This window comes from Sinohyriopsis cumingii, chromosome 15, assembly GCF_028554795.1.
Source record: "Sinohyriopsis cumingii isolate HCF-2022 chromosome 15, ASM2855479v2, whole genome shotgun sequence".
Classification (NCBI taxonomy): Eukaryota; Metazoa; Mollusca; class Bivalvia; order Unionida; family Unionidae; genus Sinohyriopsis; species Sinohyriopsis cumingii.
Window position 1 is genome coordinate 128,530,184 of NC_142975.1, and position 26,734 is coordinate 128,556,917.

Consider the following 26,734-nt stretch of genomic DNA (forward strand, 5'->3'; position numbering starts at 1 on the left):
ATAAGGTAGAAACCTTCCAAATTTCTTGTATGGATTTTGCAAGGCCTCTATGTCTGTATAGAGTGTGCTAATCTGTATGAACATAACTTGTTACTAACTCTGATGACAACATTTCTGATCCAGTTTTGATCAGAAATGATAGATAGGTGTATATCATCAGAATTATTTTGTTATGAGTACAATTCGTGCATATTAATGTGATTTTGCATCTGATTGACTGCGCTTATCACCACATTAGTGACTTTACTCCTGATCATGTTTTTATCAGACTTAGTAAATAATGTATATCAAGATATATAATGTGTTTTATTATGCATATTAATGAGGTGATTTTGCAGCTGAGCTTCATACCATTTAAAGGACTGTTTCTCTGACTTTATTTTAATCAGGCTTGGTAAATTGGCTAATATTGCCTGAGGATTGGATGATTTTGTTATAAGTGAAACTTTGGCATATTTAGATGTTGATCTTACATCAGATTTTCACACACACACAAGTGAAACTCATGCATATTAATGATGTGACCTTGCATCTGATTGGCTGAGGTTGTCAGAACTCTTGCAATTATATTTTCAATTAGATTTTGATCAAACATGTTAAAATAGTCTCATATTATCAAGATATTGGATGAGTTGGATTGAATACATTAAAGAGGTAATCTTGTATCTGATTACCACAATGGAGACCAAGTTTCAAATGGATGTTGCTTCACCTTGGGAAACTAGCTTTTATTATCATTTTCATAGGCCGGTTCTATAATAAGTGAGGTGGGTGTGTATTAATGAGATACTTGCGTATGTTATCCCTCAAGACTTAGAAACTATATTTCTCATCCAATTTCTATCAGACTTGGTATATGGGTTGACGGCATCAAGATTTTGGATACTAGATACTATTCATATTAATTATGCTTTTACCTTTAGAAAGAATATTTTATCTGATATAGGTCAAATCAGTGTGATATAAACTTTGGAACGAAGTTTTCATAGAATCTGTTCTTATAATAATATATATTCATGCATGATGAAATTGGCAACTGTAAATTTATGTAAGCCATGTGAGTGATATCAGGCCCAGGGATCTCCTGTTGCCATGGTAATACTTCTGTTGTTAAGATGATGACAAAAATATGTAGCAGTTATCTCCCTTGTATTATTGGAAACTAGTGTGGTGAAAGAACTCAGAAATAAAAATGTATGCATCATATTCAGTATAATCCAGTGAATATTTTCCTTAAGTAAAATTCTATTTTTCTAGAAGTAAAATGATTACATTATAAGAATTGATGCTTTGAACTGTTCTGTTCTAAAATCAGTATATTCATGTATGTCACCAGGAAGAATGCTGTCAGAGTTTAAGCTGAGAATGCTATTGTAAAGATCAGAATCCCCATAATTTTACTATGAGAAGCAGTATTTTCCATTGTAATGTATGCATTTGTAATGACAAATGATCTTATTATACTATGATATTGTCAAATACTCTTTCACTTAAAACATGTTGTCTCTTTGGTATTTTAAATTTTCTTTTTTACTCTTTCATTTAAAACAGCCTCTGGAAACCTTGCATTAGAAAACTTTTCACCAGCCTGGTACTTGCTGGAAAATCATCAGCAAGCAAGGTAATATCTCAGTAACAGTAATAGACTTTAACAGTTTTCATATGTAATATACATCTAGTTTAACAGCCGCAACCTAAATATGCTTCTTTGCTTAGTTCTCTACCATAGAATACATTGGCACCCTTGCCTGTTATGCCAGGGTTATATTTGGCATTTAGGTTAGTTTCTTGGATGTAGTAACTCCAGCATTCTATGTAGATGTATTTTGGTGATTATCATGCATATCAACCAAATATTGGTCACTGAGATATAACTTTCTCACTCCAGTGACCTTGGTTCAGTGAGTGTTTTAGGCACTGTTTGCAGCTTTGTATATAAATCTCTCAGTGAGTACAACATCGCCATACCAAAAATAGGTCAATGTTTTTTGTTTAGGTCAGTTTCTAAGGCAGTGCTTTCTGCAGAGACATACAACTTAGTATTGGTTGCATCTTGGTGAGTACAACATCACCCTTCCAATTTTTGGCTATTATGACCCATACTATGTGTTTTATTGATTTTAGTTAAGTTTTGCCATTTGGTTAGTTTCTTTTGGTCACATAGTCCTGCATAGTATGTAGAAGTATATTTAGTACAACATTGTCTTAACGAAAGGTAGGTAACTGTGATGTATATTATATGCTTCAGTGACTTTGGTTAAAATTTACATTTAGGTCAATATTTCTGAGGTATGCAACTTTATTGGTAGATGCATAGGCCTCACAAAATGTGGTCACTGTAATATACATGTTTCATTTCATTGGCTTCATTCCTGTATGTCAGTGGTGCTTAATGTGGTTTATCTGGGTTATTCCTCCACCAGTTATACTAGCTACCATATGTAGCCTCTCTTGCACAGAGAAATGGTGTTAAACCCTGTAACAACAACATCAACAGGAACATCGTCAGTGACTTCAATTATGTTTTGTATTTATGCCAGTTTCTTAGGTATTATTTGCCACAGCCATGAAACTTGGTATGTAGGTACGTCTTGATGAGTACAACACTACCTTGCAAAAATGTTAGTTACATTTCATGCATCAGTGACTTTAGTTATGTTTTGCAAGCGAATTTCTCATGTAATGTTGGTCACAGAGACATGCAACTTTGTGTGTATGTGCATTATGGTGAGTAGAAAGCTATGTTCACATCATAGCAAGTCTGGTTAAGTTTTCCATCTGTTAGTTTCTCGTACACATTCACTTCAGGTTGTAAATAAGAGGGTAATGGCATGGTATGTTTATTCTATGTACAAATTTATTGTTTATATATTTTTTATATTTAAAATGTATTTTTTCACTATCTTATGTCTGAAATTAATTTGACACTATTCTGTGCCATCTTTCATAAAAAGTATAAATTGAAACCATATATTTTAAAAGTACAGTTTCAAAAAGAATTACTGTATTCTTTGGAAAGTCCAGTTCAATAAGTATGAATTCTGTAAATTTTAATTCTAAACTAGTACATTACTTTTTATTCCTGGTTGTAGCAGAGTATGGGATCATGCTATCAGCATTTCTCTCTGTTCATCCATCCATCCTTTTTTCTCCCGTTATCCATCCATCACACTGACATTCCATTCTTTCACCTAAAAGCCATTAAGATTAAAAATTCGGTATACTTATGTATCATGATCAGAAGTGTCTTGCATACCTCATTCGTAGTTCTATCTTCAAGAACAAGATACTTGCTGAATATTTTAAGTTCTCTGTGACACTTTCTCTTCTGCTGTATCACTTTCCAAGTAATTTGAGACTAAAGAATGAAACTTCATATATTTCTAAGTCATCATTAGATGGTGAGTCATGTGCCATTTTGGGGAAACCTATCTTCATGGTCAAAATCATGGCTCAGTATTTTACATTTTTCTTCATACATTCATTTCTGCTCTGTAACTTTCAAAACATTTAAAAATACAGGATGAAACCACACTGCTATACTGTCTTCTACTTCAGAGTGGCAACTCATTATTTTGAGTTTTCCTTTTAGCTTTTCATTCCATTCTATAGCCGTCTAATGGATGTGTCACAATAGATATTGGGAATCCTGTTTTCAAGATCAGTGGCTAATTATTTTATGTTTTCCATCACACTTTACATTTCACATTATAACATTAGATTTGTTTGAGGTTAAGGGATGATGCCGGATATACTTGTACATTAGTTTTGGAATTTGTGTCACCCACCACTTTGGGGATCATATAATCAAGGTCAGTGTCATCTAATGTTTGTTTTCATCACTTTTCTTTCAAGTCTACAAGTTTACAACTGTCTGAAATTAAGGGTTGAAATTTTCTATACTTATATATGTCATCCTTAATAGCTTTTCATCCTGCATTCTTCAGTTTAATTTAAAAGCTGTTTTTGATTAAGAAATGAAACTGAAACTTGGTGTTGTGATACATTGTCATTAGCATGTGGATCATGTGCCACATTAGGTTTCCTGTCTTCAAGGTTATCATACACCTCAAGGTTATCATATGCCTCATTGCAGTTCCTGTCTTCAAGATTATCATACACCTCACTAAGGTTCCTGTCTTCAGCGTTATTGTACACTTCATTGGGGTTCCTGTCTTCAAGATTATCATACACCTCATTGCGGTTCCTGTCTTCAGGGTTATCATACACCTCATTAGGGTTCCTGTCTTCAAGGGTATCATACACCTCATTGGGGTTCCTGTCTAAAGTGTTATCTTACACCTAATTGGGGTTCCTGTCTTCAAGGCTATCATATGCCTCATTGAGGTTCCTGTCTTCAAGGTTATTGTATGCCTCATTGGGTTTCCTGTCGTCAAGGTTATGGTCATTTGTTATTGTTTTCAATTTCCTTCATGCTTTCCTTTCCATTCTTTGACATTAGGAACCTTGCAAAATTAAGGAATGATACTTGTTATATTTGTCATTTACCATATTGGGGGTCCTATCTCTGAGGTTAAGGTAACAGACGAATATTATAAATTTGTGGATCGTTTTTCCTTCCACTCCATGACTTCTTAGATGTTTAATGAAATGTGATACACTTGTGGATTGTCACTACATGTGTTGGATTTCATATGTAGGATCATATCAAGGTGACAGGCTTTTCATATTTCATGGTTGCTTTTGTTTCTGTTTTATATCTTGAAAGCTGTTTGAGGTTCAGGGATGAACCATAATACATTTGTGTTTCTATGTTTGATGGAATCTCATTTGTCGCAAAGATTTATTTTCAAGGCCAAATCACTGATAAGTTTTCTTCCCCATTGACTCTAATGGCAATTGATATAGCAGCATGAAACTTGATTACTTTCCCAGACCACCTTGTAACTCTACAGCTTTTACGCAAGAGACATACAGCTTTCATTATTTTATACATAGTGACCTCACCGTGGTAGGCAGGTGAACAAAATGTATTGAATTTGTTTGTTATTATTGTTTTCAAAGCTTTGATGATCTGAAAATGGGACTGAACTACATGAAGAGAAGGTCTTCCCATCAATCAGAAGGACCTATTACATTTGCAAAGGCCAATCTGTCAGGCATTTTGGACTGTCTGGACAGCTTAACAGGTGAAATGAATTGTAGCATATTTTCTCATCGGCAAAGTGGACCTCAGTGTGTAGAGCAGAGACCTGGATCTACACATATAACACACCAGTATATTAGGGCCTATGCTGTTTTATGTCCAAGTAACACACCAACATATATTAGGCCCATTGCCATTTTATGTCCAAATAATACCCACATATTAGGGCCTATGCCATTTTATGTACGTGTAGCACACCAACATATTAGGGCCAATGCCATTTTATGCACATGTAACACACCAACATATTAGGGCCTGTGCCATTTTATGTACATGTAACACAGCAACATATTAGGGCCTATGCCATTTTATGTTCATGTAACACAGCAACATATTAGGGCCTATTTCATTTTATGTGCATTTAACACTCCAAGATATTAGGACCTATGTCATTTTATGTGCATGTAACACAGCAACATATTAGGACCTATGCCATTTTATGCACATGTAACACAAAAACATATTAGGGCCTATGCCATTTTATGTACTTGTAACACAGCAGCATATTATGGTCTATGCCATTTTATGTTCATGTAACACAGCAACATATTAGGGCCTATGCCATATTATGTACATGTAACACAGCAACATATTAGGGCCTATTTCATTTTATGTGCATTTAACACTCCAAGATATTGGGGCCTATGTCATTTTGTGTGCATGTAACACAGCAACATATTAGGGCCTATGCCATTTTATGTACATGTAACACAGCAACATATTAGGGCCTATGCCATTTTATGTACATGTAACACAGCAACATATTAGGGCCTATGCCATATTATGTACATGTAACACAGCAACATATTAGGGCCTATTTCATTTTATGTGCATTTAAACTCCAAGATATTAGGGCCTATGTCATTTTATGTGCGTGTAACACAGCAACATATTAGGGCCTATGCCATTTTATGTACATGTAACACACAAACATATTAGGGCCTATGCCATTTTATGTACATGTAACGCAGCAACATATTAGGGCCTATTTCATTTTATGTGCATTTAACACTCCAAGATATTAGGGCCTATGCCATTTTATGCACATGTAACACACCAACATATTAGGGCTTATATCATTTTATGTGCATTTAACACTCCAAGATATTTTGGCCTATGTCATTTTGTGTACATGTAGCACACCAAGATATTAGGGCCTATGTCATTTTATGTACATGTAGCAAACCAACATATTAGGGCCTGTGCCATTTTATGTACATACAACAAACCAACATATTTGGGCCTGTGCCATTTTATTCAGCATCAATAGTTGAATGCATATTGTTCATTCTGTGAGGTTGACACAATATGAGATGGGGGATATTGGTTGATATTGGCAGCAGTTGGGTACACATAATTGATGAAATCAGGTATATACATTGTTTGCTGCTAATTATAATCATTTTTATTGTTATCATACATGATTATATATTGAAAATAATTTAAGTCTGTACTAAACATGAATTTTGTGTTAACTCGTATTTTAGATCATTTTAATATCGGTGTTATGTACTTAAGCTTGTTACCAGGTCAGTGATTGAAATATTTGTTTGAGTTTTAAATGAGTCAACATAGATTCTTAACTGTAAATCGATGTTGGAAACAATAAATGTATGTATCTCTGAGTAGGTACTGAAACAAGGAAGTCCAAGTTGAAGGATTATTTAATTTGTTTTATGTGAGGGAATGCTGGGTTGAAGACTGATAACATAACCCCTAGACTAGAATTTCTTGTTTTGATGCTGAGCACTAAATTGATTTGTTTTCACAGTCTCACTTTAAATAGAATATCTTAAAATTATTAAACACTTTTTCTGTACTTCAAATTATTGTACTGGAAACGTAAAAGTGATGCAGTATTTACAGAAATTGACATCCTTATTATGCGACCAAAAAAGCATGACAGTGACATTGATCATCTTACTAAAAGCCTTTCATATATCCTTCTCACAAAGAGACTTAGACGAATAGACAGTGACAAAAAGACCAAGATAAGCACATCATGATGACAAGACTAAGACAAATAGACCACAACAACAACATTAAGATAAACCGATCATGACAAAAAGACTAAGAGTAACAAGAAATAACAAGACTACAAGACTAAGAGAAACAGACTATGACAACAAAAGCAAGACAGACACTGTGACAACAAGACCAACATGAACAAGCCATGATAAAAATAAAACCAAGTAAATGAGACCATGACAACAAGAAAAAGACAAAGAGACCATGACAACAACACCTGACAAACATACAAAGACATACAGATCAAGACAAAAAAAATAATGATTAATAATTATCTAACTTTTGCCAATCACTTTGGTGGAAATAATATAATTTATATGAAAATTGTTACAAATCAGATCTTAAATTTATGTAACAAAAGAAAGTGAAACCAACAGTTTTTAGTAAAATCAAGAAACAAATTTATATGTCTACAATACAAAGTGAAAATTCAAGAGACATTATTGTGAATTAAATCCCAAATAATCCTAAATGTTTTATCACAAGTTCAAAAATATAGAATGTTCCAAATGATTTTCAGTGGTCTTGAATGTCCTGATGTAACACAGTGATTCAATCCAGAATATCTTTGAATGATAATAATCCAAATTAGCATGTATAAATCCCAAAGTAAATGAACACTTAAGTAATTCCAATGAATGTTTGTAAAAAGTAAATGAACACTTAACTGATTCCAATGAAAGTTTGTAAAAAGTAGTGAACACTCAAGTAATTCGAATGAATGTTTATAAAAAGTAAATGAACACTTAAGTAATTCTAATGAATGTAAAAAGTAAATGAACCCTTAAGTATTTCCAATGAATGTTTGTAAAAAGAAAATGAACACTTAACTAATTCCAATGAAAGTTTGTAAAAGTAGTGAACACTCAAGTAATTCGAATGAATGTTTATAAAAAGTAAATGAACACTTAAGTAATTCTAATGAATGTAAAAAGTAAATGAACACCTAAGTATTTCCAATGAATGTTTGTAAAAAGAAAATGAACACTTAGCTAATTCCAGTGAAAGTTTGTAAAAAGTAGTGAACACTCAAGTAATTCGAATGAATGTTTATAAAAAGTAAATGAACACTTAAGTAATTCCAGTGAATGTAAAAAGTAAGTGAACACTTAAGTAATTCCAATGAATGTTTGTAAAACGTCCTGTTGAATTATACCTGACAGAGTGAACTAAACAGAAATGAATTATTTCTTAAATACATACATATATATACATACATACATATATATATACATATATACATATATATATATATATATATATATATATATATATATATATATATATATATATAAATCAGTTGACCTAGATGTGAATCAATTCAATGGAAATTTCAGTCTTCTTGTAATGTAAACAAAACAGGGCCTGGAATGTTCCAAAATAATATGCTCTCTAAAAATTCTATTCACATCTTACAATTATGGTGGACAAATTTTACCCATGCAAACATTGTTTATTTTATCAAAAGTACAACTTACAATTATGGACAAAAGTTAAGCTCACAATTAATATACATGACACTATCATCAGTCGAGAACTTATCAATAATCCATTATTCAGGCATGGGATGTATCTGTATTCACATTGAATAACTACCTTTATTGCATCTTTGATGAATTCTTAATGGGAAAACTAAAAAATTTCTTATATTGTGGTGTAAGAGAACAAGTCAGTGAAAGCATGCTTTCAGATATTTTGTATATTTTATAAACAAACATTTCTTTTCATTTCAGTCAAAGCAGGCATGTTCTCAAAGATTGTGTGTACTTATAGATAAACTCCACCCTTTCATTTCAGAAATGTATGAAAAGTTTGCTAAGGATGATATTCAGAGAGAATGCATAAATTCCTATGCAGTGTCCTTGATGCGTAAGTAGTAACAAGAAAGGACAATCATTAAAAAGTATCAAACAGCATATATTTGACACCTTTCACAGGGCTGTGATTAAAAGATCAAGTCATTTAGCAAAGCAATGTATATTTATAATAATATGAAAAGGTATAAATTCTTATTTCCAGGTATAGTACAATTTACAAAACAAAGAGCTTTTTCAGAATTAAATTCATGTATGGGGAATTATATGATTTTTTATGCACACCAACATAAAGTTTATCAGTTTGTAATATACTTTTGATGGCAGACTGGTGCATAGACCTACATTTATGAGTACATTATGCATTATCTTGGCTTGAAGTCATGAAAACAAATGAAAAACATATTCCCTGGTCTGTAATAGTACATTATGAGATAGCATATCTGGGTCTGTAATAGTACATTATGTGATAGCATATCTGGGTCTGTAATAGTAGTACATTATGTCATAGCATATCTGGGTTTGTAATAATCCATTATGTCATAGCATATCTGTAGTAGTACATTATGTGATAGCATATCTGGGTCTGTAGTAGTACATTATGTGATAGCATATCTGGGTCTGTAGTAGTTCATTATGTGATAGCGTATCTGGGTCTGTAGTAGTACATTATGTGATAGCACATCTGGGTCTGTAATAGTACATTATGTGATAGCATATCTGGGTCTGTAATAGTACATTATGTGATAGCATATCTGGGTCTGTAGTAGTACATTATGTGATAGCATATCTGGGTCTGTAGTAGTACATTATGTGATAGCATATCTGGGTCTGTAATAGTACATTATGTGATAGCATATCTGGGTCTGTAATAGTACATTATGTGATAGCATATCTGGGTCTGTAGTAGTACATTATGTGATAGCATATCTGGGTTTGTAATAACCCATTATGTGATAGCATATCTGTAGTAGTACATTATATGATAGCATATCTGGGTCTGTAGTAGTACATTATGTGATAACATATCTGGGTCTGTAGTAGTACATTATGTGATAGCATATCTGGGTCTGTAATAGTACATTATGTGATAGCATATTTGGGTCTGTAGTAGTACATTATGTGATAGCATATCTGGGTCTGTAGTAGTACATTATGTGATAGCATATTTGGGTCTGTGTTCTTGGCAGTGGGATATATGAAAAATCAAATATAACATGCAAGACTTGTCTCTGAAAGTTTCATATTGGGGCAAAATATTTTGAAGTTTGATTGACCCTTGAACCAGTTATGAAAAGACACATATTGATTGCCTTGAATTGCAATGATACATTTTTTTCTCATGTCATTCAGTCATTACAACAAATGTTAAAATATTTAACATTACTGTATTTAAAGTTCTAGGTCAGTATTTCAGACACGGTCTTTCATTGGGCTACCAGATAATTGATAAAAATCAGATCTGTATATATATATATTGCTCCTTTCACTGTTGCTGTTCCATAGAGCTGTGCAAGACTGCATTATTTTGGCCCACTAAGAGAGTGGTTGAAACTTATAGTGTTATGCTTGTCTGTCCATCTGTCTATCTGTCTCACCATCACATATTTGTTAAAGTGACTGTTTAGGAGGTTAATGTCAGCAGTATGAATACATTTGTAGTTTTTTATTTGTTTCAGTAATCATTTTTGACCTAAAGTATGAACTTAAAGTTTTAATAAACTGGATTGAGATGTATTTGTATTTAAATAAAATGTGCATAAATGGTCAAACAAATTTAGGACATTATTTCCGATATTGATCTGAGTTTGAAAACAGTCTTGATACCTTGAAAGTTTTAGATTTGTAAAAGTTGCAATTTACTTTGATATTTTAAGGATCCATAGATACTATGACAAAATTATAACTGAAATTTAGAAAGCTGAAATTTAAGTTTGAGAGACACTACATAATTTATATTTTGCTTTATTTACAAGTATAAAGATGCATTGTTGTACTTTTACTTTTAGAGGCCAAATCATGTGCTGATGGTTTATTTCAAGAAGTTCTGGGAAGGAAGGATAAAGCTGATGCTACAAGGAATGCTCTTGGTGTTCTACAGCGCTTCAAGTTTCTTTTCTATCTGCCATTAAATATTGAAAGAAATATTCAGAAGGTATGTATCATAAAGTTGTTTGCTTGCAAAAAGAAAATGTTTTTTACTTGTGGAGTCCATCTTGGTGGAAAATCAATAAAGCAATCACTTAAATATCTGTGTGCATGTCCACCCATGTGTACTTCAGTTTACACCCTATATTAACCCCATTGTTAAAGTTTTTTATTTTCTGTAATGTGATCAGTTTCCATAGTACAGTTGGCAACAGAAATGTGTAACTTGATATCTGGCTACGTCATCATGTGTACACCATTTAACAGAAGCTTAAGGATTTTATATGGTTTATCTTTTATCTTTTATTTTATATACCTTTTAACTTTTATCATTTAGTATTTCAATGTTTATAATTTTTGGAAGGATTTATCTTTATACGCTTTGTTGCAGTTATGTATATTTACATTTTTGTAGTTATATTGTTAATTGGCATCATATAGCCAGTATTGTGCTGACATGCCATTAAACCCTACAACTACTACTACCTCCATCAAAAGCTTTGAGGGTAGGCTCAACATGCAGATCATGGCCAGCTTCTTGTTCTTATTAGGTTAAGAGATTTCTCCTGAACATGCCCAGTAAGGAAATTGACTGGTTATTGAAAAGAATATTTTGCTGAAGTCAGTGTTCTGCCTTGACATGGTTATGATTCTGCTTATGCTAGATTAGCAGACTACAGACTTCATAAACAACTTGTGAAATGAGAAATATTCTAGAGTATCGAAAACAGCTTTGAAGGGTGGTTGGGTGAAATTGGTGTTCTAATGCAGGCCAGACATGACATGCTAAGCTAAAACTTTTCTTACATTGTTGATCATTCTTTCCTATTCATAATGTCCTTCAGGTATGGTACATCAGATTTGATTGAAGAAGCACCATCTTTATTAGTCAGTTTAAAATCTTTGTTTTATTCCCTCTAAATAATCCCTAATCTGAAAACTAAAAGAAAACAATTGAAAAATTGAACTTTTTAAAAAAACTTTTCTGTTATGTGACATGCTATTAAACTTGTCTATACAGGTAACATGTTATAAAACTTTTCTATTCTGTAATATGTTATTAAACCTTTCTATCCTGCAACATGCTATTAAACTTTTCTGTATCTGTAACATGTTATTAAACTTTTCTATTTTTGTAGTATGTTATTAAACTTTGCTGTTTCTGTAACATGTTGCTCATTTTTTGTTTTTGCAGGAAGATTACAATTTAGTCATCAATGAATACATTCGAGCAAAGTCTCTGTTTGAAGATTCACCAATACAAGTATTTCAAAGAGGTAAGAACAAAGGGATATTGTTCTTAAATTTGATATCTGAATTGTCGAAGATATTGAAAACTATTCAATTTAGTCTATACTTAAAATGCCTGGTTACAAGATTTTTATTTCCTACTTTATTAATTGGAAGGGATAATTACTGTAAAATCTAGCCTTAAATCAATCTACCTAACTTGGCAGCAGTAATCATGTCATGCTCCTAATTGTTTTAGATTGGTTTGGTGTCAGATTGAATACACAGACTATTGTCAATATGTATTTCAATTTAACTTTTTAATTTTTAATATTTGACAGTTTATGCTTTTGTTAGAATGATGTAATGAAAGATTAGGTTTTCTATTTTGCATAATTAATCCAACACAGAATTGAATCTTCATACAAATTCAATTTAGGAGTATTGTGAATCTTGTCGTTTTTAATTATGACATTTCTGTCAAATACGTTACCCAATAAAATTAATGTTAAGAATTAGCTTCTGTCACCACCTAAATCCAGCCCCGTCAGAAAGATGAAAAAATTTGTTTTTTCCATATGTATATATTATAGACAATTAAAATAGTATCTATGGGAAGTAACTCTTCCAACATACCATTATACTTACCTCTCCTTGTCACCTCTAAGTGGCCCATTGTAAACCAGATGTCAGTTTAAGCTTTCACTCAGTATAGGTGGCATAATACTAGCATACCTCTGGAAATCTGTAAGATTTTTTTGGATCTTTCGTAGTCATTCATCAATAACAGCGGTTCCCAACCCTTGTGTTATGACCCACATCAGGGTTGTGACAATGTTCTGGAGGTTTGCCAGGATTTTTGTAGAGTGTGGCAAAATTTATCAAAATGTGGAAACAGGATCATGAGGCTCAGAAAAATATTTCTTAGGGTTGTGGCCCTAAAAGTTGGGAACACTGATCAACATAGTATTATTTTGTTGTATTATCTTTGCTTCAGGTAGATTACCTTTAAAACACCACACCACGTCAGTGAAGCGATGAGTACTCAATTTTCACAAAGAATACTGATTGATGTGATTTAAGATTAGAAATAAAGAAGCAAGGCTGTTTTGAAAAGTAAATAAATTGCAAAATTATCTAGATAATGAATGCATTGTGTTAAGTATATTTAATTTATATTGCACGATTGACCTTTGTCTGTAATTGAGTGTAGAGTTTTGGACTACCTGAAATTTGTCATGTTTTTGGGGATTTCTAATAAACTCTAAGTTTAAGGCCTGGGGTTTTCCCTAGGAAATTCTGTTATGTCTTTAGTCAAGTGAAATTACTAGATATAGGTTTCGCAAATAAAGTCTTCATTCCTGTTTCATATCATTTTTTGGGAATCTATGATCAGAGGTTTTAGTTGTGTTCATATAATTTGAGAGGAATTAGTTATTTAGATTATTTATTGGAATTACAAAGTATTCTTTGACTTTTGGAATAAAACACTACTTTGGTATTATTCTGAATTCATTCAGAGACATTCTGGATATCATTATGATACATCAAAATATTTGTATATCAGAGCCTTTAAGACTATCGGTACATATGCAGATTCATTGATGGAATTCATTCAGAACATTCTATACTTTTGGACTTGTGATAGATTGTTTAGGATTATTTGGGATATATTTACAATACTATAAGTGTTTTGAATTTTCACTTTATATTCTAGGGAAATAAAGGATTTGTTGATTTTACTAAAAGCTTTTGTTTCACTATCTTTCTGTTACTTAGTTTAAGACCTAGAGTCATAACAGTTGCTCATATGTCAAGCTTTTGTTAGCATTGGTTACCTTGAAACACCATTCTGAATCAATACTCAGATTTAAATGGAGAAATAAACAAGTATATTTTCCTAGTTAAAGTAATTAAGTGACAAATTTACACAGTTGATACATTAAACTTGTGCATATCACATCAAAAAATCTTTAGCTGGCATTCATTACCTTGGTAAATCAGCCTGAATCATGCAGTATGACCACCACAGTGGCCATCATGTAAATATTGTTATCACTACTCTTCCTGAATTGATAGTCTTATCAGCTTGGGGTTTTCACCTGAAAACTCAAGGAGTCTCATTGGGCTTAAGAAAAGAATTGCACCATTCACATTCTAAACATGGTTGCAACAGCAGCCATCTTGAAAATCTGATTGCTCTTCTTCCTAGGTAGAAAGTTATATTAAGACTGGGTTTTCACCAGAAGACTTCTTAAGATGTCATTGATCCAGTTATTGTAATTACAGTGTATTCAACAGAGATAAGCAATTTTTATTTATAATCAATGTATCCCTCAGAATATTCTTTACCCAGTCACATTGCATTTAAACCCACCATACCTCCCAAAAAGTGCAAATATTTTCAATAATGTATTGTTCAAGCTGAATCTGAAGAACAGCTGATATACAGATAACACCCTAGCACTGACAAGAGGAGATAATTATAATAGCATTTTGGAAGAGTTACTTCTCATATAGACTATTTTTAGCATCTATATTGTACAGACAGGAAGGACAACTTTGTTCATCTTTGCAGGAGGGCTTGATTTGTGAGCATGTGGAAGTTAATTACTAATGTTAATTATGGTCAGGTTAAAGTATGTAGTACTTTTTAGAGAAACATAACTGTGACAAACATTTCCTTTTCCAGCTGTGTTTTACAGGTGTATACTACCTACTGTTTATTTTATCACTGCAAGACATTTATATTCACTGTATTTAAATATGAGTTGATTATATTCTTTTGTTTTTGAAACATCCTTTAATAATAATAATTAATTTTTGAAAGCTATAGTTTTCAAACTTTTCTACCCAGGGTTGTTCCATTAAACATACTTCAGGCTCATGGAAGACAGTTTTAATATGGAGTACTCACCTTTATATGCAATTTTTAATTTTGTATTATTTTCATATGAACACTCTGAGTAATCTGAGTACCCTGGCATATACTTTTAAAAAATTGCCTTCCCTGGGTACCATATAAGTTTAAATGGAACAGCCCCATCAAATCAGAATTGTTTTAAAAGAAGTTGAATGATGTAACTTTTCTGTCCTCAAATAATTATGTGTCATGCAGATTATTGGTCATTTTCCAGGACAGTACACCAGCAGTGTCAGAACAAGCATTGGTTTCTTTCTTTTTTTTTCTTTAAAATTTCTCACTTCTAATCCATGACCCAAAGTACAATCTAGAGCCTGGTTTCAGGTAGAAGACAATCTGGTTACAGGTCCTATCATGTTTCCATCAAAAACAAAACACCTCAGTCTGTAGATATATATACAAAACACCTCAGTCTGTAGATATATATACAAAACACCTCAGTCTGTAGATATATATACAAAACACCTCAGTCTGTAAATATATATAAGCAGTCAAACAACCTACAGGGATAGACACAGAGCACATCAGGCTGTAGATATATATAGGCAGTCAAACAACCTACAGGGATAGTCACAGAGCACGTCAGGCTGTAGATATATATAGGCAGTCAAACAACCTACAGGGATAGACACAGAGCACTTCAGGCTGTCGATATATATAAGCAGTCAAATAACCTACAGGGATAGACACAGAGCACTTCAGGCTGTAGATATATATAAGCAGTCAAACAATCTGCAGGGATAGACACAGAGCACTTCAGGCTGTAGATATATATAAGCAGTCAAGCAGTCTACAGGGATAGACACAGAGCACTTCAGGCTGTAGATATATATAAGCAGTCAAACAACCTACAGGGACAGACACAGAGCACTTCAGGCTGTAGATATATATAAGCAGTCAAACAACCTACAGGGATAGACACAGAGCACTTCAGGCTGTAGATATATATAAGCAGTCAAACAAACCTACAGGGATAGACACAGAGCACTTCAGGCTGTAGATATATATAAGCAGTCAAACAATCTGCAGGGATAGACACAGAGCACTTCAGGCTGTAGATATATATAAGCAGTCAAGCAGTCTACAGGGATAGACACAGAGCACTTCAGGCTGTAGATATATATAAGCAGTCAAACAACCTACAGGGACAGACACAGAGCACGTAAGGCTGTAGATATATATAAGCAGTCAAACAACCTACAGGGATAGACACAGAGCACGTAAGGCTGTAGATATATATAAGCAGTCAAACAAACCTACAGGGATAGACACAGAGCACTTCAGGCTGTAGATATATATAAGCAGTCAAACAATCTACAGGGATAGACACAGAGCACTTCAGGCTGTAGATATATATAAGCAGTCAAACAACCTACAGGGATAGACACAGAGCACTTCAGGCTGTCGATATATATAAGCAGTCAAACAACCTACAGGGATAGACACAGAGCACTTCAGGCTGTAGATATATTACATAAGCAGTCAAACAACCTACAGGGACAGACACAGAGCACTTCAGGCTGTCGATATATATAAGCAGTCAAACAACCTGCAGGGATAGACACAGAGCACTTCAGGCTGTCGATATATATAAGCAGTCAAACAACCTACAGGGATAGACACAGAGCACTTAAGGCTGTCGATATATATAAGCAGTCAAACAACCTACAGGGATAGACACAGAGCACTTCAGGCTGTAAATATATATAAGCAGTCAAACAACCTACAGGGATAGACACAGAGCACTTCAGGCTGTCAATATATATAAGCAGTCAAACAATCTACAGGGATAGACACAGAGCACTTCAGGCTGTAGATATATATAAGCAGTCAAACAACCTACAGGGATAGACAACAGAGCACTTCAGGCTGTAGATATATATAAGCAGTCAAACAATCTACAGGGATAGACACAGAGCACTTCAGGCTGTCGATATACATAAGCAGTCAAACAACCTACAGGGATAGACACAGAGCACTTCAGGCTGTCGATATATATAAGCAGTCAAACAACCTACAGGGATAGACACAGAGCACTTCAGGCTGTCGATATATATAAGCAGTCAAACAACCTACAGGGATAGACACATAGCACTTCAGGCTGTCAATATATATAAGCAGTCAAACAATCTACAGGGATAGACACAGAGCACTTCAGGCTGTAGATATACATAAGCAGTCAAACAACCTACAGGGATAGACACAGAGCACTTCAGGCTGTAGATATACATAAGCAGTCAAACAACCTACAGGGATAGACACAGAGCACTTCAGGCTGTAGATATATATAAGCAGTCAAATAACCTACAGGAATAGCTACAAAACACCTTAGACTGCAGATATAGATTAGCAATCAAAGAACCTGTAGTTGACAAATGCAGAGCAGATCACACCCATCTGCAGATCAAAGAACTTTTAGCGATAAATGCAGAGCAGATCACACCCATCTGCATATGAAAGAACTTTAGCAATAAATGCAGAGCAGATCACACCCATCTGCTGATCAAAGAACTTTAGCAATAAATGCAGAGCAGATCACACCCATCTGCAGATCAAAGAACTTTTAGCAATAAATGCAGAGCAGATCACACCTGTCTGCAGATCAAAGAACTTTAGCGATAAATGCAGAGCAGATCACACCAGTTTGCAGATCAAAGAACTTCTAACGATAAATGCAGAGCAGATCACACCCATCTGTACATCAGAGAACTTTAAGTGATAAATGCAGAGCAGATCACATCTGTCTGCAGATCAAAGAACTAGTAGCGATAAATACAGAGCAGATCACACCCATCTGCAGATCTAGATAAGCAGTCAAAGAACTTAAGGGGCTAAACACAGCAAATGACCTCAGTTCTGCTGTTCTAGATAATGAGTCACATCTAATTGGTTGAATGCCCTGCATGACATTGTGGTAAAATTATGAACTGTTCTATCCCACACAAGGGAAATATTGGTTTGCATTATTTCTTGCAGTTTATAAGGAGGTGGAGAGTCAGGTCGTGAAGTTCAAGGACATGTTGCAAGAAAAACTAAGACAGCCCAATTCACTGGAAGAACAGAAGAAACTTATAAAGTAAGGAAGACACTAATTTACTTGTTTTTAATTATATTGCACATGTATGTACAATGATTCCTCTATAAATAGATAGTATTACCTACACCTCAGTATAGCCCAATATAGCTGTTGTAGTTAACAATGAACTTTATGTTTGTACCTTTGGATGTTTTTGGCTTGAATCTACAAAGTAGAGGGGAGCAGTTAATTGCACTACCCCTGGCATCAGTGTTGGTGTCAGCATACATCCATATATATATATATATATATATATATATATACGGATCACTGCCATCTCACCTCTGTTTGCGTGGGTTCGAGTATAGGATTCGACCAGTGTGGGTATGTGAGAAAGCTTGCAGTAGCTTCTCGTGGGTCGGTGGTTCTTCCCGTGGTTTTTCCGGGTTCTTCCTCCACCATTAATACTGGCCACCATACATAGCCTATCATGTGCTGAAAAATGGCATTAAACCCTACAACAACAACAACAACAACATATATATATATATATATATATATATATATATATATATATATATATATATATATATATAATAGAATACAATTAATATCTGAATAATAGTCCTTTCAAGTACACTGGATCCAGCAAGGGATCACATGTGTCAGGGAAGATAAATGCAATAAACTGACAACAAACAGTGCAAAACTAGTGTCTAACAAGCCTGAGCGCTTTTGACTCTTAATGAGTTTTTTCAAAGGCAAATACAAAACATACACAAAACAAACAACTAAAACAGAAAAACCATTGTTTACAAAACTTTACATGACTGTTTCTACAGGAATTAAACCTTTAAATTTATTATGTTTCAACTAGTTTATTTCAACTTGTGGATGCTGGAAAATATTTATATTGACCTAGAAATCAATGTGCCATAACGACATCTGTTTTTATGTGAAAATTTATGTAAGTGCAAATTATATCCTGCTGGGTGATTAACAATGCAGAATGCACTGCTCTGTTTTTACTTTACAATGATTGCATTAAATACAAAGAAATCTCTTGTCTGCTGGGTGATTAACAATGCAGAATCCGTTGCTCTGTTTGTACTTTACAATGATTGCATTAAATACATAGAAATCTCATGTTTGCTGTGTGATTAACAATGCGGAATCCACTGCTTTGGGTGGACTTGACAATGATTTACTTTAGATTTCTATATACTGTCTGCTGGGTGATTAATAATGCAGAATCCAGTACTCTTTGTGTACTTGACAATGAGTGCATTAAATACATAGAAATCTACTGTCAGCTACATGATTAACAATGCAGAATTTAGGTGTCTTGTGTCAATAAACTTTCAGGGACTGTATATATTGTGTCATATAAAAGATTCAGGTTTTGTATATATTGTGTCATATAAAAGATTCAGGGTCTGTATATTTTGTGTCATATAAAAGTTTCAGGGACTGTATATCTTGTGTCATATAAAAGATTCAGGGTCTGTATATATTGTGTCATATAAAAAGATTCAGGGTATGTATATATTGTGTCATATAAAAGATTCAGGGTATGTATATATTGTGTCATATGAAAGATTCAGGGTCTGTATATATTGTGTCATATAAAAGATTCAGGGACTGTATATATTGTGTCATATAAAAGATTCAGGAACTGTATATTGTGTCATATAAAAGTTTCAGGGACTGTATATTGTGTCATATAAAAGATTCAGGAACTGTATATTGTGTCATATAAAAGTTTCAGGTATATATTGTGTCATATAAAAGTTTCAGGGACTATGTATCTTGTGTCATGTAAAAATTTCAGGGACTGTATATTTTCTGTCATATAAAAGTTTCAGGGACTGTATATTGTGTCATGTAAAAGTTTCAGGGACTGTATATTTTCTGTCATATAAAAGTTTCAGGGTCTGTACATGTTGTGTCATATAAAAGTTTCAGGGACTCTATATCTTGTGTCATATAAAGGTTTCAGAGTCTGTACATATTGTGTCATATAAAAGTTTCAGGGTCTGTACATATTGTGTCATATAAAAGCTACATGGTCTATATATATTGTGTCATATAAAAGCTTCAGGGTTATATATTGTGTCATATAAAAGCTTCAGAATCTGTATGTCTTGTGTCACATAAAAGTTTCAGGGTCTGTATTGTATCATTTAAAGTTTCATGGTCTGTATGTCTTGTATCATATAAAAGTTTCATGGTCTGTATGTCTTGTATCATATAAAAGTTTCAGGGTCTGTATGTCTTGTGTCATACAAAACAAAATTTATTCAAGTTAAGGATTAACAACCTTATATTCAAGGATTTGAAGTTATTAATGGTGGTCTTTCTTGGTTAGAAAGAGATGTTTTCTTGTGTTGCCTTAGGAGAACCAGTATAATGTGTGTTTTAACATTTATATCCCACAGCATAAAGTATGTTGCATTAAATTATGAAATTATGATATTACAAAACCATCTTTATCTTTAGGATGATTTCAAGCCAGATTAAACCTGTATTTTTATTTTTTTATTTGCTAGGTACCTGACAAGCTTGGATAGTGATAATGACCCAGGCTGGGGTTGTCTTATGAGTCAGGAAAAATGGCTCACCAAGTTGTTCATGGACTGTAAAGAATCAAATACTCAAGGTTGGAAATTTAAAGTTCTTTGTGAAAATTTTAGAATCACATTACTGTTAAGAAGTACTTTAAAACTGCATGCACAGTTCTTTTAAAGTACAACCCAGAGTTGGCGCTGGGTTTCAAACAGCTGATGCCAAAAAAATTGGCAACCTCAATATTTTGTTGCCAATTTTCAATAAATACCACCATTTTCATAAAATAGTTCTATCTTTTTTTCTCAACTTCCACAGGACCAAGGTCAACATAAGTGTATGTTTAGATAAGTAATGGGGGGGGGCTGAAAATAAATTGAAATTAATCAGTTGAGTGAAATTTTTAAGAAGTAGCCTGTCGTCTGTGACTATAGTACAAGTCACATGGGTCATGTAGGCATTCAACACAGATTTTTTCTGTAATGGGTGTCCTTTTTTAGAATTTGATTCTACATATCTTTATGTGGCAAGTATTTACTTCATTTGGATTCAATATACATCCATATTCCTTTGGAAGGTCATTATTTAGATGCCCCTAGAGGTGCATACAGCAGAGTCAGTGTTAAAGTATGTAGACGTTTTTGGAGAAAATGAACCTATAAAGGTGTGATCCAGTGCAATCCGGATTGAATGTTGTGCACTTTGATGTCACAATGAAAGTTAAACATGTTGATAAACAGATTTGTACTACCCTCGATTGTGACGATTCCACTCTATGCACTCTTATTTTGACCCAAGTAAAGTACATGGCCACCATTGTAAAAGTCAGTAACAGTAGATAATTTTTGTCTGGATGTTTCGTGATGAAAGCTAAGGTGCAGGACATTCAATAATCAGTATTGAATAGATTTTGGTTAAAGAAAACTACTTTTAAAGTTTGAAAGAACAATTTGTATTTAATATAAATGAATAAATGCGCATACATGACCCATGTGACCTTTACTATAGGATTTGCATAGAGAGAAAAAAAACTAATGGAAGTTTTGATTAAATGAAGACAAGTAGTCTGAAATATACTTGTATATTGACAACTTACATTTGTGTAGTACACTCCACAATGTGTAAATAATGTACATGTATATGAAAAATCTATGAATTTGAGTATTAGATCATATGATAGAAATTTCATGTGTCAGTCAAATCCCATTAGAAAACAATTAATGTATATATAAAATAATGGTATTCCTATTTTGATCTATATCCCATTGTCCAGAAACATGTTTCATGAAACAGTTCACTCTGATATTCATTATCCTAGTAGCACATGGCTGTAGAGTTGTTTATATGCTACGTGTACATGTACTTAAATTGGGCTAGATTTTGGTCAGCCAGAGACAACTACCATGATGCCGAGGCTACCGAGGGGATGAGGCTATTCATAGGGAAATGAAAACGTGAACAAATGAAAATGTTTAGCAAACATTTTTGCGAGATGTCCCAACTTCATTTAACTTGACAGCCTGATATCTGTTGTTTCAAAATATTGAAACTTTAATTTGGAGGTTTTACAATGCCACTGGTAGTGATCACAGGCATTAAATGTTTTGTTACAAACAGGAAACTTTCATGGCATAATAAATATGTTGCAGTCACTATTAAAAATGAGGTAATGCTTTCATTTAAGTTTGATGATGATGTCTTGTGATCAGAGGTCTTAAGATTGCTTTGATGAAGGTGCATGTGTTATTGAAGGCGCTGCTAAAGGCCTTTTTTGAAGGACCAAACAAATGCCTGTTTATTATTGCTGTGGCAACATCAAATAATTGTAGAACATTGATTGAAATGTAAAACAAATTCTCCTTTTCTTAGTATATACAGTGGAACCCCGCTATAACGCGCCCCGCCATAACGCGAATTCGGATATAACGCGGTCATAGCATGGCTCTCGAAATTTCGTATATTCATTCACACATGGAGAAAAAAAATTTGGAGAAAAGTAAAAAAAACAAAACAAGAAATTAACTTCATTTTGGGCATAAGATTAGTTGTGACTTTTAAAATAATATGATCGTGGCATGGTTCCTGAAATTTGAAATTCATTTACGTGTATTTTTATCGGACCGTGAAAATATTTGTTTAACGTACGAGAAATAGTGTGTAAAACGTTTATTATAATTTGGTGGAAGAATTCGCGTATGACTTTTAATAATAAACGATCGGAACTTAACAATTTATCCAGGTTCTTTAAGTGATTTTGGAGAAGTGATCGTGTATGAATTCTAAAATAATACGATATATATAACGTACGAGAAATAGTGTGTACAACGCTTGGCTTCTGAAATTTATCAATTTGAACAGGTTGTGGTGAAGCTCCGTATTCTACTCTAGAAGAGAAAACTGGTTTCATTAGGTTTTTGAATTGTTAAGCCGAAGTAAACATTATCGGAAGTGATACTTATTACGGATCCATGAGTAAAGCCAGTAAATCGTCTTTGTGATTGTCTTCCATGAAATCTGTATACAGTCGTTGCTCAAACAATAGCCGACATGGGCTTCTTATTTAACTGCAATCACAGCCAAGCAGCAGACAAAGCTGTGGTTGATATAAGAGTCGCACAATTTAATAAACATCAAAGGACGAAAGCCGCCAACATGCATGCTATGCTTGGCGGTGTGATCAAACAACAAACAGTTGAAAGTAAATAATATCCACTTTATTATCTGTAAATTAAAAGGGTATGAAATTGTACATCCGTTCAGCTTAATTTTGTTTTATATAAAAAGTGATTCGTAACCATTGCAGGCCTTCATTACTTAGTTATCGAGCTTTATCTGTGTACGTTGTTTGCTTATATAAAAAAATATTTTACTGTTATGGAAAAGCAAGTTCAAAAACGCACGTCGTTTTCTGCTAAAGAGAAACTGTATGCCCTAGATCAACTAAAGAAGGGCAAACAACAAACTCAGCTTGCCAGAGATCTAGGAATCAGCGAGTCCACTTTGCGAGGGTGGAAAACAGATGAAGGAAAGCTCCGTAGTCTACCCAACATTCTTGAAGAGGAAACTGGTTTACAGCGTAAAAGGGTTAAGTTAGCTAATGACAATGTCCTAGATTCAGCTTTGTACCAATGGTTTGTACAAGCTCGCTCAGAAGGTGTTCCAATTTTTGGCCCAATTCTGAAAGCCCAAGCAGAGAAATTTGATCGCCGTATCAATGGAGATGATTCCAAATTTAAGGCGAGTAAGTTCGCGGCAAAGAAGCAAACGTCATTGGATATATTTTTCAAGAAATGACGAAATTTAAATTTGGAACCACACTGACTTTGCACTTTGCGCAACGATTAATTTAGCAGTTTTCACATGTTTCTTTTGATGTTCACAAAATCTGAAATAAAAGTTATTTGCACGCTGAAATCATGCGTTGATTGTTAATTATTCTTGCAGTTGTCGCATATGATAAAATTTTAGCGGTATGAAATTTGTGCAGACACCGTATGTAGACCCGGGAATAGCTGCATGCAATGACCGTACGATATCAGACGGCAAGTAAATGGTTTCAATATTTTGTTCATCCTATATTTTACACGACGAATTCAGACTATTACAAAATTATTGAATATTTTAAATCTGTACGATTTTCAATTAAATTACATCCATTATGGATGAACTGCATGCCACGACGGCACGGTAGCATACGGTGTTGATACACTTTTCATGATATAGCGATAGTCTGGTATTATCGGTCAATCTGTCAATCTGTATTATCGTTCAAACAAATAAAAATTAGTAAATGTTTTTAATGCACAGTAATAACCTATAAATATATTAGCCATCGATTATTTTGAATATATCTTAATTAATGCATTCCAGTTAATATTCATCTGATGATAAGCCGACTTTTGATCATTGTACATGTATACACGTATATGTTCTCGGAAAAAAGTTAAATATTGTGAAACCCCGCATTAACGCGACCCCGCTTTTAACGCGATCCGATTTTATGGACCCCGATCATCGCGTTATAGCGGGGTTCCACTGTATACAGAACAATTGGTGCATTAAAGGTAATCAATTTTCTTTTTTAAAGTTTCAGCAAAACTATTTTTTCTGGTACATTTGTCAAAAAGATAAAAATATTGCCGTTGTCTGGTCGATTGTAGCCAATCATTCAGAGGTGGTGGATTGTAGCTAGTCAGGTGGCATGACTATTTTGTTATAATACGGCATACAGCAGTACTAAGGACAGACATCAGCATAAGCAGATTATGATATAACAATGCTGTGTTAGGGTGGTTTGTCAATGTGAACAAGGGATTTGTGTATGTAGCAATAGATTCCAGTGCAATTTTATATCCAAATTTACAGCTTCCAGTCATGGTACTGTTTAGTTTCTCCACTCAAAACCCAAGACTGTATATACAGTTTTTAACAGCCAAAAATGTTGAAAAAAGATCACCAGATAGAATATTTTGTCACCAGTAAGGGAAAGAAATCGCAATCTGTGACATTGGCAAAGCCCAGCATGATCCCTGACAACTTAAGCATGTGTATTAGACTGGAATTCAAACCTATCTGTTTGGGTAGGGACTTGGAATTTTAGTTTGGCAGAGATAAAAATAAACTTCAAGAAAATACAACTCTTTGATCTGGTACGTCATCAAAGAATGCCATATTGTGAAAGAATTCAAACAATATCTTATTGCATCATGAGACAAAGATATTGAATAAATTCAAGCTGGAACAATTTGATACCTTTTTCGAATACATAAAACACATAAGAGCTATCTGTACAGTTTTTTCTTATGTAAATATTCTGACTTACAGCTTGATGCAATGTTTGGCACAATCCTGTTATTGCAAGCCATCTTGCATATTTTTTTTACAGAAAAAAGCAGTACATATTATTTTTTGTGATCTGGTGATGATCATATTGAGTTAATTTCTGAGTTGTTGCCTTTCTTGAATTACAGCCAAGATATTTTATGACATAATCGGGTAACGATTAGTAGTCATGCAGTTCTTAATTGGTTGCTATGAAACCTGGTACATACTATGATTATCAACAGAATAGAGATTTCCACCCAATAACCATACAGTAACATGACAATTTTTAATGGGTTGCTATGAAACCTGATACATTCTATGATTATCAGCAGAATAGGGATTCCCACCCAATAACCATACAGTAACATGACAATTCTTAATGGGTTGCTGTAAAACTTGGTACATACTATGATTATCAGCAGAATAGGGATTCCCACCCAATAACATGACAATTTTTAATTCAGATATGCAGCTGAATGTGTTTATATCCCTTTGGAATTAGTCCCAGGGGCACATGAATTTTGGGTGGGTTGTATGGGGAAGTGTGGGTATGTCTTTTTTTCCAACTCTGGTTTTGATTGAAAATATAAAAAGTTGAAGCTACTTTTAAGTGTTTTTTTTTAATTGCTATTTTCTCTTGCAATGCTTAATTTAGGGATTTAAATTAGAGCTATAGAGATTCAGATAAATATGCTATCTCAGGAAGCAGGATATAACTTTCAATATATACCAAATATGATTCATTTTTTAGAATTTCAAGAGGAAGTTCCCATTGCTCCTCCCCGCCACAAGGCTTCGGGCGGGTCATTAGGTCTCTCTCTTCAGGCAGAATCACGCAGAGGTAGGTAATGTTTTATCATTTGATGTAATTGTTTTTTAATTTTAAAGAATCATTCAGTATTTCATGGTATTACATTTTTGTTTTTTAACAGATACTAGCATAGCAAAATCAGACATAAGTTACACTGCCTTATTATAAATAGGGCCACTGTTCACAGCAGATGCATTAATTACAGATC

At 33.7% G+C, this 26,734-nt stretch overlaps 1 protein-coding gene across 1 annotated transcript in view; it reads left to right on the plus strand.

The window, feature by feature from the left end:
- The window catches only part of LOC149782763 (exocyst complex component 2-like), a 112,561-nt gene that overhangs the window by 19,844 nt on the left and 65,983 nt on the right, over window positions 1–26,734 (plus strand). Inside the window, exons 6-13 of the mRNA XM_089934254.1 lie at window positions 1,552–1,621; window positions 5,026–5,150; window positions 8,993–9,064; window positions 11,019–11,164; window positions 12,353–12,434; window positions 18,287–18,386; window positions 20,876–20,985; window positions 26,467–26,556. Of these exons, the coding sequence (XP_089790380.1) occupies window positions 1,552–1,621; window positions 5,026–5,150; window positions 8,993–9,064; window positions 11,019–11,164; window positions 12,353–12,434; window positions 18,287–18,386; window positions 20,876–20,985; window positions 26,467–26,556 (795 nt within the window). The remainder of the gene's footprint in view (window positions 1–1,551; window positions 1,622–5,025; window positions 5,151–8,992; window positions 9,065–11,018; window positions 11,165–12,352; window positions 12,435–18,286; window positions 18,387–20,875; window positions 20,986–26,466; window positions 26,557–26,734) is intronic.